The sequence below is a fragment of the Eulemur rufifrons genome, chromosome 17, assembly GCF_041146395.1.
Source record: "Eulemur rufifrons isolate Redbay chromosome 17, OSU_ERuf_1, whole genome shotgun sequence".
Taxonomy (NCBI): Eukaryota; Metazoa; Chordata; class Mammalia; order Primates; family Lemuridae; genus Eulemur; species Eulemur rufifrons.
The window spans coordinates 49,908,504-49,924,718 of NC_090999.1; the positions used below are offsets into that span (position 1 = coordinate 49,908,504).

General features: G+C 42.0%; 1 protein-coding gene across 1 annotated transcript in view; it reads left to right on the forward strand.

Moving 5' to 3' along the window:
* Positions 1 to 16,215, forward strand: part of IQGAP2 (IQ motif containing GTPase activating protein 2) — a 278,338-nt gene that overhangs the window by 30,137 nt on the left and 231,986 nt on the right. Inside the window, exon 2 of the mRNA XM_069492248.1 lies at positions 15,829 to 15,928. Coding sequence (XP_069348349.1) covers positions 15,829 to 15,928 — 100 coding nt within the window. The remainder of the gene's footprint in view (positions 1 to 15,828; positions 15,929 to 16,215) is intronic.

Genomic DNA, 16,215 nt, shown 5'->3' on the forward strand with positions numbered 1-16,215 from the left:
CTGGGATATAGAAAGTGCTATTATAAAACTATGGTGAAATAGACATAACATAAAATTTACCATTTTAAACATTTTTAAGTTGTATTAAGAACTTTGTTGTGCACCCAACACTAACTCCCTAGTCTCTCCTTTACCCAACCCCTGATGACTCCTATCCTAGTTTCTGTCTCTGAATTTGGAACTACTCTAGGTATCTCATAAGTGAAATCATAGAGCATTTGTCTTTTTGTGAATGGCTTATTTCACTTAGAATAATGTCCTCAAGTTTCATCCATGTTGTAGCATGTGTCAGTATCTCCTTTTTAAGGATGAAAATACTTCATTGTATGTATAGACCATGTTTTGCTTATCCATTTGTCCATGGTCTTTTGGGTTGCTTCTTCCCTTTGGCTATTGTGAATAATGCTGCTATAAACGTGGGTACAAATATCTCTTCAAGTCTCTGCTTTCAGTTTTTTTTGGTATAAATCCAGAAGTAGGATTGTTGGATCATATGGTAATTTTATGCTTAATTTTTTTGGCAACTGTCATACTGTTTTCCACAGGGGCTGAATTATTTTACATTCCTACCAGCAATATGCAGGGTTCCAATTTTTTCACATCCACTCTAACAGTTGTTTTCTTTTTATGTAAGCATTTTCCCCCCCACCTGGTTCTTAGTGTGCAATGTAAGCATTTTTATAAATAAAAACATGGGAGGAATTTATTAAACAATAGTCTAATATTCAGTATCTAAGTTGTTCCCTTAGTCTTTTTAAAGAGGGGTAATTAAAATATTTTGACTAGAGGAGATTTGGGAAACCTTCTGGTTAATTAATGTTTACCAGAAGAACTTGTACGAGAACCCTCATTCTGTGTTTCACCTAACTTCTCCCTGACCTAACCCTCCACCTCCCATGCACTCTACTTTTAAGAAGAAAGGCAAGTCATAAGTAATAAGCTCATGGCAAGAATTTATTTAGAACCAAAGGACTTTTTGGTGTCTGTGCAAGAGTGCGTAAAGAATGGTTCTGCTCAATTTTACCTACCAAATTGGAGTAAACCCACCCTCCAAGTGTATCGTAAAACTTGAATGAAGAACAGAGAGTATCCAGCATAACACATGCCCATCCCTGAAAAAAAGACATGGGGGAAAACAGATGGAATGAGAAAGTTAAGGTTCTTCTTTGACCCACATTTTTTCCTCTTCGTGTGCTTTTCTACTTTGTGAATATAGTTTCGGTGGGTGCTGAGGGCACCAGTGCATTAGGAGGGTCACATATATTTTGCGAGAAGTTTCTGGCGGGTCACAGCAGTTGGCAGCGATATGGGGCATAGCTGGATCTGTCAAGGACTGTTGGAATAAGCGGGTCGAGTGCCTTGAATAAGATGCTTCCCAGGAATGATGCCTCCCAGCTGGCTCCCTTTGCTGCCTACACATGTGCAGCCAAGTGTGAGCTAAGCTGGGGGTCGGTGCCTGGTTGGTTAAAGATGACGCTGCTCGTAGCCTGAGGCCTCCATGCTTGCTGTAAAGGCAGGTGCTGGTGGCACGTGGGCCCGTGTGCAGCCCTGGGGGGCACCTGGCACGTCTTCTCACAATGCCAATTTTACTAAGTTCGGGGATGGGAACGCCTTACATTTTATTTACTGAAATACAGATCACTTGTGGATTAGAACTCAAAAGAATGAGGGATTTTATGCTGCTTGAGCTTTGAGCTGTGCCCCCAGGTACTCTTCTTCACCCCTTCATGTGATGTGGCCTCTGAGAGTCAGACTGCTGCAAGGCTGTGCTCACCACATGGTGGCTGTGACCTGGGACAAATGGTTGAGCTGTCTCAAGTCTCTGTTTCCACATCTGTAAAAATGGGAATAATACCAATGTCATAGAATTGTTGTGAGCTAAATGCCGTGTGGTGGAGAGGGGCTGGTGCTGGCTGTGGCTGTGGAAATGTGCGTGGTCAGGAGACAAAGCCTCACCAGCAGCTCCTCCATAGCTCGCCTGGCAGGGTTTCTGTACGCTGGAATTCACAGCCACCTTTCTTTTCTCTCTGGACCTCTCCTCTCTGCCCTTCGTCTCCCCATAGATACCTCTAATTCCTCCTGACCTGGTATCAAGAGGGAAGGAAGGCTGGCTTGGGGGAGGGTCTGGAGTGGCCCGAGACCACTCCAGAGGAACCCACCTCCAAGGGCAGAAAGCCATCTCGTGTGCTGCTCAAGGCCCCCCACAAGTGGAGGCATCAGGATGGCAGTGGATAGAGCACAAGGAGAGGAAACGGGGAAGGATTTTGAAGAGTGGATCTGAGCTGTTCTCCATCTTCACCTCCCATGGATACAACTGCAAACATGTCGTGAGGAAAAGCAGGTCCGTGAGGACTGTGAATACAGGTGAACTGGCAAAATGAGCTTGGTTGAATGTTTAAATTATAATCATTATTATAATATCATCAGTGACTTAACAGTTGATGCCCAGTGAACTATATGTGGTTCTGTTGCAGTTATGTGTGTTATTAATTGTGCCAGGTTAACTGTGTTGAAAGCACTTCCATCATTAGAATGAACTTCTGCCCAGCCCCTTCATTTTGAGCTGTCACCTGGTCTTCTTGCTGTCACGTCACACTTGTGCTCCTCTCATTACCCTGCATAGAAACAGCTGTAAAATGTCCCGGGGGTCTCCCTGCTTCTCTCCTCAAGAAGTCCAGACTTTTGGGAGGGTGGGAGGAAGGGCCCTCTTAGGGGTTTCTGTAAAACAGAGACTTTTAAGGCTGAGGAGTGGGACAGAAGACGACGAACAAAAGTGCATCTTGATGTGTGTGCGATTTCTTCATTCCTGTCTTCACTTCTCCAGATGTTCCCCCCCGCCCCCCAACTTCTTTTCTCCCCTTCTCCAAACCTGACTTCAAACTCTCTTCATGTAGAAAACTGGCCCTGGTTAATCCCATCATTGAGTGATCTCTTCTCTCCTGCTTGGCTTTCCTGTTCTTTGTACTGTAATTAGTTTGTACTTTTTCCAAAGGAACTTTTGTAACTTTTCTCTGCTGTTAATTGTGTCTTCTCCTGTTAGATTGTAAACTGTTGAGGTGCAGGGTTCTTCTCCCACCCTACCCCCTCTTTCTAACCCTGAAGTGCTCGGCAACTGTTTAGCCATTAGAGGCTCTGCCACATACCAAAAGGAACACGTTCTGCTGTCGTATTTACTGGTTTTAATTATAAGGTACTTGGAATGCAGTTGAGGACTCTGCATCTCCATAATTCTCTGCCAGCGTTTTGTACCTAGTAGACCATTAATCAGAATAAATTTTCATCCTTGCTTGGCTTCATAATCATGGACACTTCTGCACAAATGCTGGCAGCGCTCTCGTGTGGAGTAGAAACAATGACTTAATTCTGAAACTGTATTCAAATCCTCTGAGGAACTAGTGGCTGATGTGCAGAAGATTTGGCTGTCTCCTCTGGTCTGCAGTAGACATATGGTGTGAGGGGATTTACTTACAGTACCACGGTCCAGTCCCCAGCCAAGAAAGACATGCCTGAAGGGGATCAGTTGTTTAAGTCTGAAGCAGAACAGCATGGATTGTATTTAAGATGGTTGCTGACTTGGCTATTGTATAAAGTTCTTTGAGCTTTGGACTAAAGAATTGTAATATCTGAAAACCTTAGTGTCTTTCTTGTGTTTACAAGAACATCCACTGTTTTTCTAAACTTGGGACCATCTACTTTCTGAGAGCAATGGTACTGTGTGTTAGAACAAAAAGCATGAGCCAAGACCAAAATGTTTTCAGCTTTGTTGCCCTAGTGGGGTAAATTCTTTCCCATGAGAGAGTGGTTCTCAGGGTATTGTAGATGCTGTCTAAGGAGTTTACAAAATCATGGATTGTATACATTCTCTTCTGCCTGCAAACTCCATGTGAGACTCACTCACTTTTGCCAGCTTAACTCCCTTCCCACATTAGCCATTCCGTTTCCCCCTACTGCCCTCTGTGCTGTTGACCTAAAAAAATAAAAATGTTTGCTGTGATATAACGGGGTACCTCCAAAACACAAAGTTCAGTAAAAACTAAACAAAAGCAAAGAGGGGTTTTAAATACAAACCAGCTCTGTAACCTATTAGCTCTGGGACTTAGAGCAAAGCACTTAACCCGTTTTAGTCTTAGTCAAGTGGAGGTAATAATGCTTGCCTGTCTGTTGAGGGCTGTTCTAGTCATATAAGAGAATTTATGTGATAGCACTTTATAAATATATATGACTTCTGTGGAACCAAGGAACTCAGCCTGTTTGGTACAAGTCCTGCTGCTTGGTATTGGCACCATATTATTATTTCTCATACATCCGGTCTCCTACAAACCCTAAATGTGTGGACTGCTGCTGATTTTCATGTCCTACTTACACCGGAGAAGCTTCTTGCTAATGAGAACTAGTTGAATCTGCTTTAGTCCAGAATGTAATCACATTGAAATGTATTCTTGATCCATGACTGTATTGTCAACATATTCCCATTTGCATAGTATGATCCCTTTGAGAGCTGAGTTTTTGGCAATATTTAAAAAATTGACTATCCCGAATCATGTGTTAATTCACACTCACTAACAAACAGCATATGTTTGCATTAATAGTACCCTTCTGTTCTACATCATAGCCTTTTAAATGAGTCTGTTATATTGAACTTCACTTCCAAATGTAAGTTTTGATTTAAAGTCACCTCTTTAGTATAATCCCTGGAACGGTGGAATGCTTCCGTGTTTTGTCCCTTTAATGATACAAACTTGTCTTTATGTAAATTGGCACACTGGGGTGACTTTCTGGTACTGAGCCATGTGTGGTTTCCACCTCCACCTTTGAAGTCACAAAATGAGCTGGCTGCTGCACATTGGTTTCCTCCTCCTTCCCCCGTACCATGCTCTTCTTCCTGTTCTTTCTGTTGCCAAATCCTGCCCATGCAAAGCATTACTATGTTTTTCCTCCTCCTAATTTAGACTTGTAAGGTTTTATGTCACGTTGGCTCGTTTTAGCCTTCTCTTCACTTTCCAGGTTAGGTCCCCTTCCATTCATTCCCTTTCACTCACCTCTGACCCTGCGTGTTCTCATTAGCTTGTCATACCCAAGCTATCCATTCAGGCACTTAGGCCTTCTAATAGAACATCATGGTGTTCATCATCTTCTGATCACTTCCTTTCTTCTGCCTTTGAACTTCTGTAATTTTTTTTTCTACACTGAGTCTGAACAAATATTTGTGCATTTTGAGTGACTGTGGTCCTTCTCTAAAAGTTCAAATGGATCAGTTAGATGCCTGAAAGTCATCCTTGGAAATGCATCTGGCACGAAGGCTTATTCCTCATTATAGTTTTTTTTTTCCTGTAACTGAACCTTAGAACAAATTTAATCTTTTGTTATTTCTGATTTAGATATATTAAAGTAATACATGGCAATGGTATAGAGATTTGGAAAATGTGTAAGAATCAAAACAGATAAAAAACCCAGAGCCAGCCTTTTGGAAACAAATTCTGTTAACATTTGGTATTTTCTTCTAGGCTTCTTTTCCCCCTTTATCATAATGTATTGTATAACATTACATAATTATTATAATTAAGAAAATATATAACTAAAATTGTGGGTTTTAAAATTTTATATAACTTAATATTAAATTTGCAGATGATATAGGAGATAGGCATTAAAGCCACTGAGTAAGAGGAAAATTGAATATAATAATCTTTGGAAAAACCAACTTATAAAATTATCTTTATTAATATCTATAGATTATTTAGATTTTATAACTTATTTAATAATTGGTTATAATTTTATTATTAAATAAAAATGATTTTAAAAAATTCTCATACAACAGCCTTGTAAAGTAGGTAGCATTATTCCCATTTTACATATGAGGAAGCTGAGTGTCTAATTAACTAGTCCATCACCGAGTGTGCCACTATTACAGCCACACTTAACCTCCTCAAGCCACACCCATTTTCTACTCAGCCACACCCCTTTTTTATTAGGTGATCTTTGTCAGGCAGAAATTCACCACCTTGGGGGAAAGGGAATAGAATGGGGGAGAATCCCGTAGATAAAAAAATGTTAAATTTTCTCAATTGCATTCTTAGCATTTATTGATCATATGACTGCTTTTTTGATATGATGTATTATGTAAATAGCTTCATTTTTGTTTTGGTCTTGTTACAAACCTTGTGTTCCTGATATAGTCTAATTTTGCAATACTGAATATTTTTTTCTTTGGGCCATATTTGAGATTTTTATATCTCTGGGAAATAAGCCTATACTTTCTGAAGATAACAGTATTAATTTTATATGGTTTTCATCAGGAGAAACAAACTCATATAGATCTCTCTGCTGATTGATTATATATCAGTAACCAGTAGTGTCACCCTCAGAAGAGCTTAATGACTGTTGGGTCAGTCATCAAACATTTACACCAGAGAGGCAGTGGCACTGCAGTGTAGTAGAAAGATCATCAACTTTGGAAACGCTTGTTTTGAATACTAGTTCTGCCGGTTAGCTATTTTTATGATCTTAGAATTACCTAAACCTAGATTGGCTAACCTCTCTGAGTTTGTTTCCCATGAGAAAATTGGATACTCTTAAAGAGGGATGCAGGGACTAAGAGGTCACTTCTGTAAAATATCTGACACAGTAAGATTTTTTTCATTAAGTGTTGATCCTTTCTATTCACGTGTGCATCACAAAGAGCTCACATCGATTAGGGAAATAAGATTTGTATACTACAAAACATGCATAGGAAAAAACTCCTTGTAACCAAGAGGTTGTTTTGTTTTCTTACACTTATCTTTGAATCATTTGTGATTTATTTTTTTTCTAACAAAATTAGGCCAAGACTCACTTTTCTATTGTCTTCTAAAGCTTCCAGTTTGGAGAAATATCCTCTGATATTTTACTATTTTGAGTAGTTGTTGAGAGGATAGGGACGAGGTGTTAGCAGTGACTTGCTACTTGGGAACAGCCTGGAGGACTTTGTTCTATAATACCCACAAAGTCTGTTTAACAGTTGTAAAATATCATTATTCCTATGGGGCGTTAAAATTTTAGGTACACATTTGACTCTTTAAAATATTCATTATTTTTAGAGAACAGGGAGAATCATTTTAGGGTTGGTTCTAAATAATTTGGGACATATTTGCGCTGACCGTCTTAAGCATAAAATGTTTATACCCAAAGAGAGATGAGTTGAGTTTGTTTCCCTTCTTTTAAAAACAGAAGCTTATTGAGACTAAGGATTTTAAAATTACTTTCTGTTGTTTGGAGGTGAAATCTTAAAATTGGCCTTGGAAACTTGACACTCCATTCTTTTTTACTGAAATCTGTGTGGGGCGGGCATGACAGAGTCTGTAGGAGCGAGCAGCAGGCAATGGAATTTTCCTTGTGCCTACTTGGTAGCAAGAGGTGGTGGTTTGGTTCCCAAAAATGTTTCTTGAAATTATAATTGTCTAATATAATCCAAAATTTAGGAATCACTGCCTTTAATTCTTCTAAATTAAGCAAAGTTCTAGCTAGACCCCACTGTCTATCCCAGTCATCAGGCTGGCCCATCTCTGTATATGGGCCTTAGATCTTCACGGGCTGCTTTGGGTTTCTAGAGTGTGAAAAAAGAAGTTAGACATTCTTGTTCACATTTGCACAGTGGACCAGAATGAATTTTCCTCCCAGGTGTGAGATTTAGAAATGAGGTGCAGGCCAGGCACGGTGTCTCACACCTGTAATCCTAGTACTCTGGGAGGCCCAGGCAGGAGGATTGCTTGAGGTCAGGAATTTGAGACCAGCCTGAGCAAGAGTGAGACCTTGTCTCTACTAAAAAATAGAAAAAAAAAAAATTAGCCAGGCAACTAAAAATAAGAAAAAATTAACTGGGTGTGGTGGCACTTGCCTGTAGTCCCTGCTACTTGGGAGGCTGAGGCAGTAGGATCGCTTGAGCCCAGGAGTTTGAGGTTGCTGTGAGCTAGGCTGACACCACGGCACTCTAGCCCAGACAATGGAGCGAGACTCTGTCTCAAAAAAAAAAAAAAAAAAAAAATGAAGTTCAGTTCTAAAAAGGTGGCCTGGGTTTCAAGTTCCAGGCTTGGTGGTAGAAATAATGCGTAGGTGCTCAACTAGATATTCACATTCTTGGGAAATAACTTTGGGGCCTTTTTATGTAAGTGGGATTCAGGAACCCTCTTTCACGCGTAGATCCTAACACCATGCACATTTAAAGCATATTTGCAGAAAAGGATCAATTATTTTCTTAAAGCCTGAACTATTTCTCAGTTTTCCTGCATAATTATGACAAAGAAGCTTCTTAACTATTCTGGGCCTTAGTGACCTCACTGGAACAAAGAGGGAATTGGTAGCCAATCAGGGACTCAAGCCCTTGTTGATAAACTTGTAGTTTCAGTGTGTGTTGCCTTTACTTCCCCACCTGAGAAACTCTCCTCCTAATGCTAAGCTTGAAGATTTAGCGCTCTGTCTTATTAAAGTAGGTAGCCACACAGTCCCTTACAGCCTTGTCTACCTGATTATCCTCTGAAGTTTTGTGTTGAATTATAACTTTGGAAAGTTCTTTGAAATGTGTGATCGAAGAGAAGTTCCAGGAATGATGTGGACGGCAGGCTTTAAGGTTCACCTCCCCTTAGTATCTGGAGAATATCTGGAGAATATCTGGAGGTAGTGGGCTTGATAGGATGAAGCTTGGAAGGATGAGGCATCTCTGCCTTCAAGCAAAAAGTTGAGCACACCTTTCGGCAGCCTTTACTGAGCACCTGCTATTTCCTTGGCCCTTTGTAGGAATATAGAAATGGATGAGACTCGGGCCCTGTGCACAGTGTCTCTTAATTTTAGTGACTTGATGAAGCTTCCCATGTTTTTAACGTGGGAGGTAGTGATCTCTATTATTGTTTCAGATTCTTGAGAGTGCCTGTGAATATGGATCGGGTTGCTAATATCTTCAGCCTTAGGTTTGCCTATTTTTCAAAAGAAAATTCAGTTTAGGGAAGTTTGATCATGTGGTCCTTTAAAGCTTAAGATTAAGTAGTTGCGAAATACTTCAGGAAGCTGGTATGAAGCCAGAATATACCACAGGTCAAAGTTACTGTGTATTGACTTATTTGAAATCTTGGACTTCAGGTTCTCTCAATACCGCATCCCTGTACCCGCACCCCAGTTTCAGTGTCTTAGAATCAGATCTCTTCCTTCTCATGTATTCCTGGGGGTATAAATGCTATCTCTGGTAACTGTTCTTTAAGTTGTGGGAGTGGGGAGATATTCATGTAGGTATTTTTTTTTTTTTTTTTGCAGGCAGAAGCAGTTTGCAACTCTTAAAACATGGTCCAATACACAATTGAAATGAACTTTTTACCTGAGGATATTTAGGATTTCTTGTAGAAATTTTGAATAACACATGTACAAGAAAATGCTAAATTGTGGGCATATTTCTATGAATTGATGATTGCTAGTCATCTGCTTTTCCTTAAAGAGACACACCCTAAGTAATACCATTTTTATAAAACTGATTCCCAGCTCTTGTTTTGGTGACTCTTGCAGACCTTTCAGTACAGTATACCCCCCCAAGCATCTTGTAATTATACCAAACTTTCAGTTCCCTGACTGTAATAAAACCTTCGTGAGAGACCTTGTGAGTCATACTTGTCACTTTGTGTTCAGTCCCTAGAACAGATTGGCACCACGCAGCCACTCACATATTTGTTGAACAAACAAATTTTATTACAAAGGATATGGTGGCCTTGGCGTTTCTGTGTGCATAGGGAGCAGGTAGAGAGTGGGGAAATTAAACAGCGACATGTCAACTCCTTTTGAATGAAGTAGGTTTCGGGCTATTGTTACATTGGATTTTTGTGGGTATTTTTTTGGGAAGTGGACTCCTTAAGGTTCCTTCCATCTCTAATTTCTATTTCAAAACCTTCTCTACTGACTCACTTTCCTTCTGCTCCTTAAATCTCTGAATAAGCTCTGTCATTAATTTCCCTAGACGTTTTTTAGCCAATGTCAACTGAAGCTACAAATGGCATTTTGTGAGTTACTAAAACATCAGAGAGCTGTGTTCTTTACAATGTCTTTGTGCTTCTTGGGGTTCAAGGCAGCAAATAAAGATGAACTTTAGAGGAGATCACAGTTAATTAAGTTACTTTAAAAGGAATTTTGAAGCCACTTAAATGACCTCCTTGGGTTTGGCAGGGACAAGTACTTCCCGGGCTCACTTATTAATAGATTTAGCAGCAGGAGGCACTGGGCAAAGAGGACTGTGGATTTGCCCATTCTCTCCACCCCCCTTCCACTTGCCCATCATCCGATGAATGTTACTTCCATATGTGCATATAAGTGTTGATCAATTAATACCAATTTAGTGGTGAGTACATGTGGTGCTTGTTTTTCTGTTCTTGTGATACTTCACTTCGAAGAATGGGCTCCAGCTCTATCCAGGATAATACAAGAGATATTAATTCACCTTTGTTTTTTATGGCTGAGTAGAGCTCCATGGTATACACAGACTACATTTTATTAGTCAACTCGTGTATTGGTGGGCACTTGCATTGTTTCTTGGATTGTGGTTGTGAATTGTGCTGCTATAAACATTCAAGTGCAGATGTCTTTATTATAGAATGTCTTTTTTTCCTTTGGGTGTATGCTGAAGGATGGATACACTTGTAGCTCTGACTCGGGCAGTGCAAAGGCAGTATGTGTAACCAAAGTGTTTGTACCCCTGTAACAATCTGAAATTAAAAAAATAATAAAAAATAAATATTCAACACTAGAAACAAACAAACAAAAAAAGGACTGTGATACTGAAAGACCTTAGTTCCAGCCCTGGCTCTGCAAATAACCATGGGCAGTCCCTTTCCCTTGCTTGACTTTGGTTTGCTCATTTGTAAGAAAGAGATAATGCCTATCAAGGTGATTGAGAACCACACAATAACTATGGAAAAGTGCTTTATAGGTGGTAAAGTCATATCTCAAATGAATTACTTTATTAGCTCCATGATGGATCTTTCAATGGCAGGGTTATTATCCATGTCAGTGGTTCTTATTGGAAGTCACTACTTAGTAAATATTGAGTCATGCAGAAATATTTGCAGGCAGCCTCTGTGGCCCAGAAGGATCTGCTTTTGCTGTTAAGACTTTCTCACACTCCTGACCTTGAATTGTACTTTGACAATAGGTCGTGGAAGGTGTTCTCTACCACTGATTGAAGGAAGGTGAGCCTGAGGTGTGTGGGCCAGGTGTGTGGAAGGTCAGAAGGGAGGAATGGGTATGGGGAAGCCCCCTGAGGGCAAATATTTCATGTTTGTTTTGTTCGCTTTGGTGCTTTGACTCATGCCTGGCATACAGAACCTATGAATTGAACATAGTTGAGTGAAGTCGATGGAATCATACTGTATTTGCTCCATTCATAACCACACTGTTATTTTATTCAGTGTAAATAGGCAAATAAAATTACCCCACATAGATATTTTGGAGCACTTTCATTAGCATTTGCTGATAAGAGATTTTATTTGTTCAAATATTTCACCTGGGCAGGGACCACAAGGGCCCAAATAAGTCCTCTAGGAGTTTACTGTTACCCAAGGGAGTATAGAAGGTGCCAGGAGAGAGGGCATTTTGAGCTGGGACCGTCGGGAAGACTTTGGGAAGGAGGGGCCCCTTGGGTAGAGCCTTGAATATAAATAGGATCCCATTAGCCAAGGTCAATATGTTGCAAGTACAGTTTAAAACCTTTTGGATGCAGTGTTTTAATTCATGCATGAAGTAAAACGTTTTATTTGGATACGGTGATTGCAGAGTTTGGGAGCCTCTCAGTGGCTCTCCCGGGCTCGTGGACTCCTGTGTGGTTTGTGGATGCAGCTGGGGGCAGAGGCCAGGGGCCGGGTGGGTCTCCTCCTTGGTGGGCTTTCTGAGGCTGTAAGAGTTTGGCAGCTAGGAAGGGAGGCAGGGAGGGCACTGCCTTCTGAGCGTGAGCCCGGTGTCCACACCTACAAGTGGGGGGTGGTAGAATGAACCCGTGGGCTCCCACTAGGAGTTTTATTTTGGTTTCAAGCTTTAGTGTGTCTGACAGTACTATAAAATGAAAACATCCTGTCAGAAATGGGAAACAGTCTTTAAACTGAAATTAATATAAGAAATTGGGCCGGGCGCGGTGGCTCATGCCTTTAATCCTAGCACTGTGGGAGGCCGAGGCAGGAGGATCGCTTGAGCTCAGGAATTCGAGACCAGCCTGAACAAGAGTGAGAGCCCTGTCTCTACTGAAAATATAGAAAGAAATTAGCCAGACAACTAAAAATATATAGAAAAAATTAGCCAGGCATGGTGGTGCATGCCTGTAGTCCCAGCTACTCGGGAGGCTGAGGCAGGAGGATTGCTTGAGCCCAGGAGTTTGAGGTTGCTGTGAGCTAGGCTGACGCCACGGCACTCTAGCCTGGGCAACAGAGCAAGACTCTGTCTCATAAAAAAAGAAAAATAAATAAGAAATTGGACATGATGGGCTACACTGGGGAGGAACTGTTCAGAATAGTGGAGATGGAGGATTAGGTGCTGGGGTGTGGCTGGGCCAGGTCTCCTGAGATAAACCCGGATAAGAAAATCATAATTTTCAAAGTATATTCATTCGAGGATAATGGTTAGCTCACTAGTAAGGATTCGCTTGAAGGTACTTGTCAGCACTCGTTGAACGCTGTCTATGTGCAAGGAGCCCTGACACACGCGAGGGAGGTGTGGAGGGGAATCGAAACAGTCCCTTCCTCCGAGGACTCCCGGTTTGGAGATGGGGACAGACTGCTGGACAGGGGGCGGCTATTCTGGTGAGTGATGTAATAATGTGAACTCAAGTGCTGAGGAGAATGGATAGGTTCAGACTTGGGGATCCGTGGAGTTTTGCTTGAGAAGATGTCAAAGGTGTCGAACAGAGAAGGTGGGAGAATGGCTTTCCAGGCAGAGCAGGGAGCAGAGGCGCTGAGCATCACAGGGAGTGGAGTGGTCCTGGAGGTGGTGGCTACAGTGCAGGCTTGAGTGGAGTGGGAGAGAGGGACAGTGTTCTAGGACTCTGTTCTGTAAGAAATGGGGAGGCATCAGAGGTTTTGAGAGGGGGAATGTCGTCAGCAGGACCCTGTGTTAATTAGAAAGATGCTTTGGTGCCAATGGGGAGGATGGTGGAGGAGGGTGCTGGGTGAACCACGGGACCTGTTACAAGAGCTAGGGGGAGAGCCATGGGAGGCCTGGGCTCTCCCAGGGGAGGTTTAGAGCAAGAGTGAGAGCGTTTACTTTTCTGAAACATGAGAGCTCTTTTAAAATTCAGATTGGATCGAGTTTATTAAAAAAAAGAAGATGCTTTTGACAAATTTCAATCTTTGTTGACCTCTCTTGCCATCATTAGTCTGAGATGAAGTCTCCTTGTTTAAGGAATGGAGCCACAATGCAAAATTGGGAGTGGTAGCAAGAGGGGCACTGAGGACATGAGCAGAATTTCTCCTGCCCCTTTGGGCACCACATTTGTTACTGACCAGCCTGCCCTGGTGCCCTTCTGTATCTCACCTCTCTCCTTCCTCTCCTTCTGCTGGTTCCCTCCCTCCCTTCCTTCCTTCTTTCCTTCCTTTCTTCACTCCTTCCTTTCTTTTTTTTGAGACAAAGTCTTGCTCTCTTGCCCAGCTACAGTGCCATGGCATCAGCCTAGCTCACAACAGCCTCAAACTCCTAGGCTCAAGTGATCCTTCTGCCTCAGCCTCCCGAGTAGCTGGGACTACAGGCATGTGCCACCATGCCCGGCTAATTTTTTCTATATATATATTTTAGCTGTCCAGATCATTTCTTTCTATTTTTAGTAGAGACAGGGTCTCGCTCTTGCTCAGGTTGGTCTCGAACTCCTGACCTCGAGCGATCCTCCCGCCTCGACCTCCCAGAGTGCTAGGATTACAGGCATGAGCCACCGCGCCCGGCCCTGCTGGTTCCCTTTCTTCTTCATCCATAAGCAGAGACATTTCCCAAAGCTCTTCAACACTTTTCTTGTTTTCTCCATTTTGTCCAAATAATTATGGGCCTAATGTTTCTGCTCTTCAGTTGGGCAAATGACCTCTCAGTCTGTTTGTTCAACTGTAAAGTGGGGTAAATTACCCACCTCCTAGAGTCATGAGGCTTAAATTCAAGGATGCAGAGAAAACTCTTTGCCAAAGGCCTTGAAACAAAGAAAGTGCTCAATAAACAAGCATCTAGTATATGCTTCTATGCTTACAGTATTTTGCCGTCTTTTATATTGATGTAAGTTTAATCTCCCTTCTCTTTGAGTTCTTTGAAGGCTTAGTATTCTTTTTAGATCTTAAGTATTTAGCATTATACTGGCTTCAGTAAGAGTTCAAAATTTGGCTTTAATTCCTTTTGTCTGCCAGGGTGGTGGTTTTGACTTCTCATTAGCAGGGCATGGGGTTAGCATGGTTTTCTTTAGAGATGGACGGGTGACCTTCACATCCTTATTTCTTCTGCCTTTGACCAGGGGGTCCCATTTATGAGATGGCTGACTGGAGCTGGCCCCTTGGAAACAAAAAAGCGAACACTGACATTCCTGCCCTGTGTAGCCATGTGCCTGTCACATGCGTGTGTACACATGCACACGTTGTCCTCATTAGATGAGTAATTAGTTTTATGGCTACCAAAATTAAAGCTCAGGATTGAGGAGGGAAAAGGAGTCCTTTTTATGAGAAAAGAGTGTTGTCATGTAAATAATGAAGAGTTGGCTGATGTGACAGTTACCGTGGTTGCCTGGAGGCTGTGGGCAGAGGAAGTGCAGTCAGGAAATGGTGAGGCGGTGTGCTCTACAGAAAACCAAGGCTGAAGGGTTGAAACTGATAAACTAGGCTTGATTGGGAATAAAGAGTGTGGGCTCAAACTCAACTCACTTGCTGTCTTCATTGCTCTTTCCTTTTGGATACCCGTTGACCAGAAACGTTAGCCTTGTAAAGGCCAAGGAATAGGTGAGGGAGACATTTCATAGACTTTGGCATCCCTAAAATAGGATTGATTGGTCTTTTGGGTTGGATAAAAGGCCTCAGTTCCCTCAAGGAGTGGGAAATGATGATGAGTACTTGTAGATTCTTTGTTCAGTACTAGGATTTGTGGGACACTATTGGTGGCATTGCCCCCAAGCTCAGCCAGTGGACCAGTTCTACAGTCTTGTTGGCTAAAGCTGTTGCTGTTAAGACAGTGCTCTAATTGATTTGAGGCTGTCCAAATCCCATGGCATCATGTCCATGAAATTTGATTGCTATTCTCATTCTATTAATAATTTCAATCCAATACTTCAGTATTGCTTTTTTGTTAGAAATAATAGAATATTGTAAAATCTAAAGACAAATCTCTCTCTATGCTTGGTGTTTCAATACATCTGTCTTTGAGTGTTCAATGTTGAGCTGCATATGAGTGTTTTTTTTTTTTTTTTTTTTGAGTCAGAGTCTCGGTCTTTTGCCCTGGCTAGAGTGCCATGGCGTCAGCCTAGCTCACAGCAACCTCAAACTCCTCCTGGGCTTAAGCAATCTTTCTGCCTCAGCCTCCCGAGTAGCTGGGACTACAGGCATGCGCCACCATGCCTGGCTAATTTTTTTCTTTATATATTTTTAGCTGTCCAAATCATTTCTTTCTATTTTTAGTAGAGATGGGGTCTCACTCTTGTTCAGGCTGGTCTCGAACTCCTGACCTTGAGCGATCCTCCTGCCTCCGCCTCCCAGAGTGCTAGGATTACAGGCATGAGCCACTGCGCCCGGCCCATGAGTTTTTTTTCTAGTTGATTCTCTCGGGTGTTTATTTAATGAAGACTGCCTTTATAAGTCATGTGTTGTTATCCTCTATTTCTAGCTATTGTGGATGATGAAAGGCTCTCTGCAGAGGAGATGGATGAGAGGAGGCGGCAGAATATCGCTTACGAATATTTGTGCCACTTGGAGGAAGCCAAAAGGTAAGATCCAGACTTAGTCTATGTGCACCTTCTCTTGGAAATCAGCTTTGGGATATGGATGTGGGATTTGATGTCTAGAAGGTACCTGAACGGGCCAGCAATTATAAAGAGTTGTCAGAGTTGGGGATGGCCAGGGAGAGATTCTTGCCTGCAATCAGTGAATAAGGTTTGGCCAAAGCTCCCATGCCAGGAGGCCAGTGGGCTAGGGGTGACCCCGCCACACTGTGCTCCACTCTTCAGCCACAGCCAGATGCACACCATGCTCACCCCTGCACGTGCTACCTACT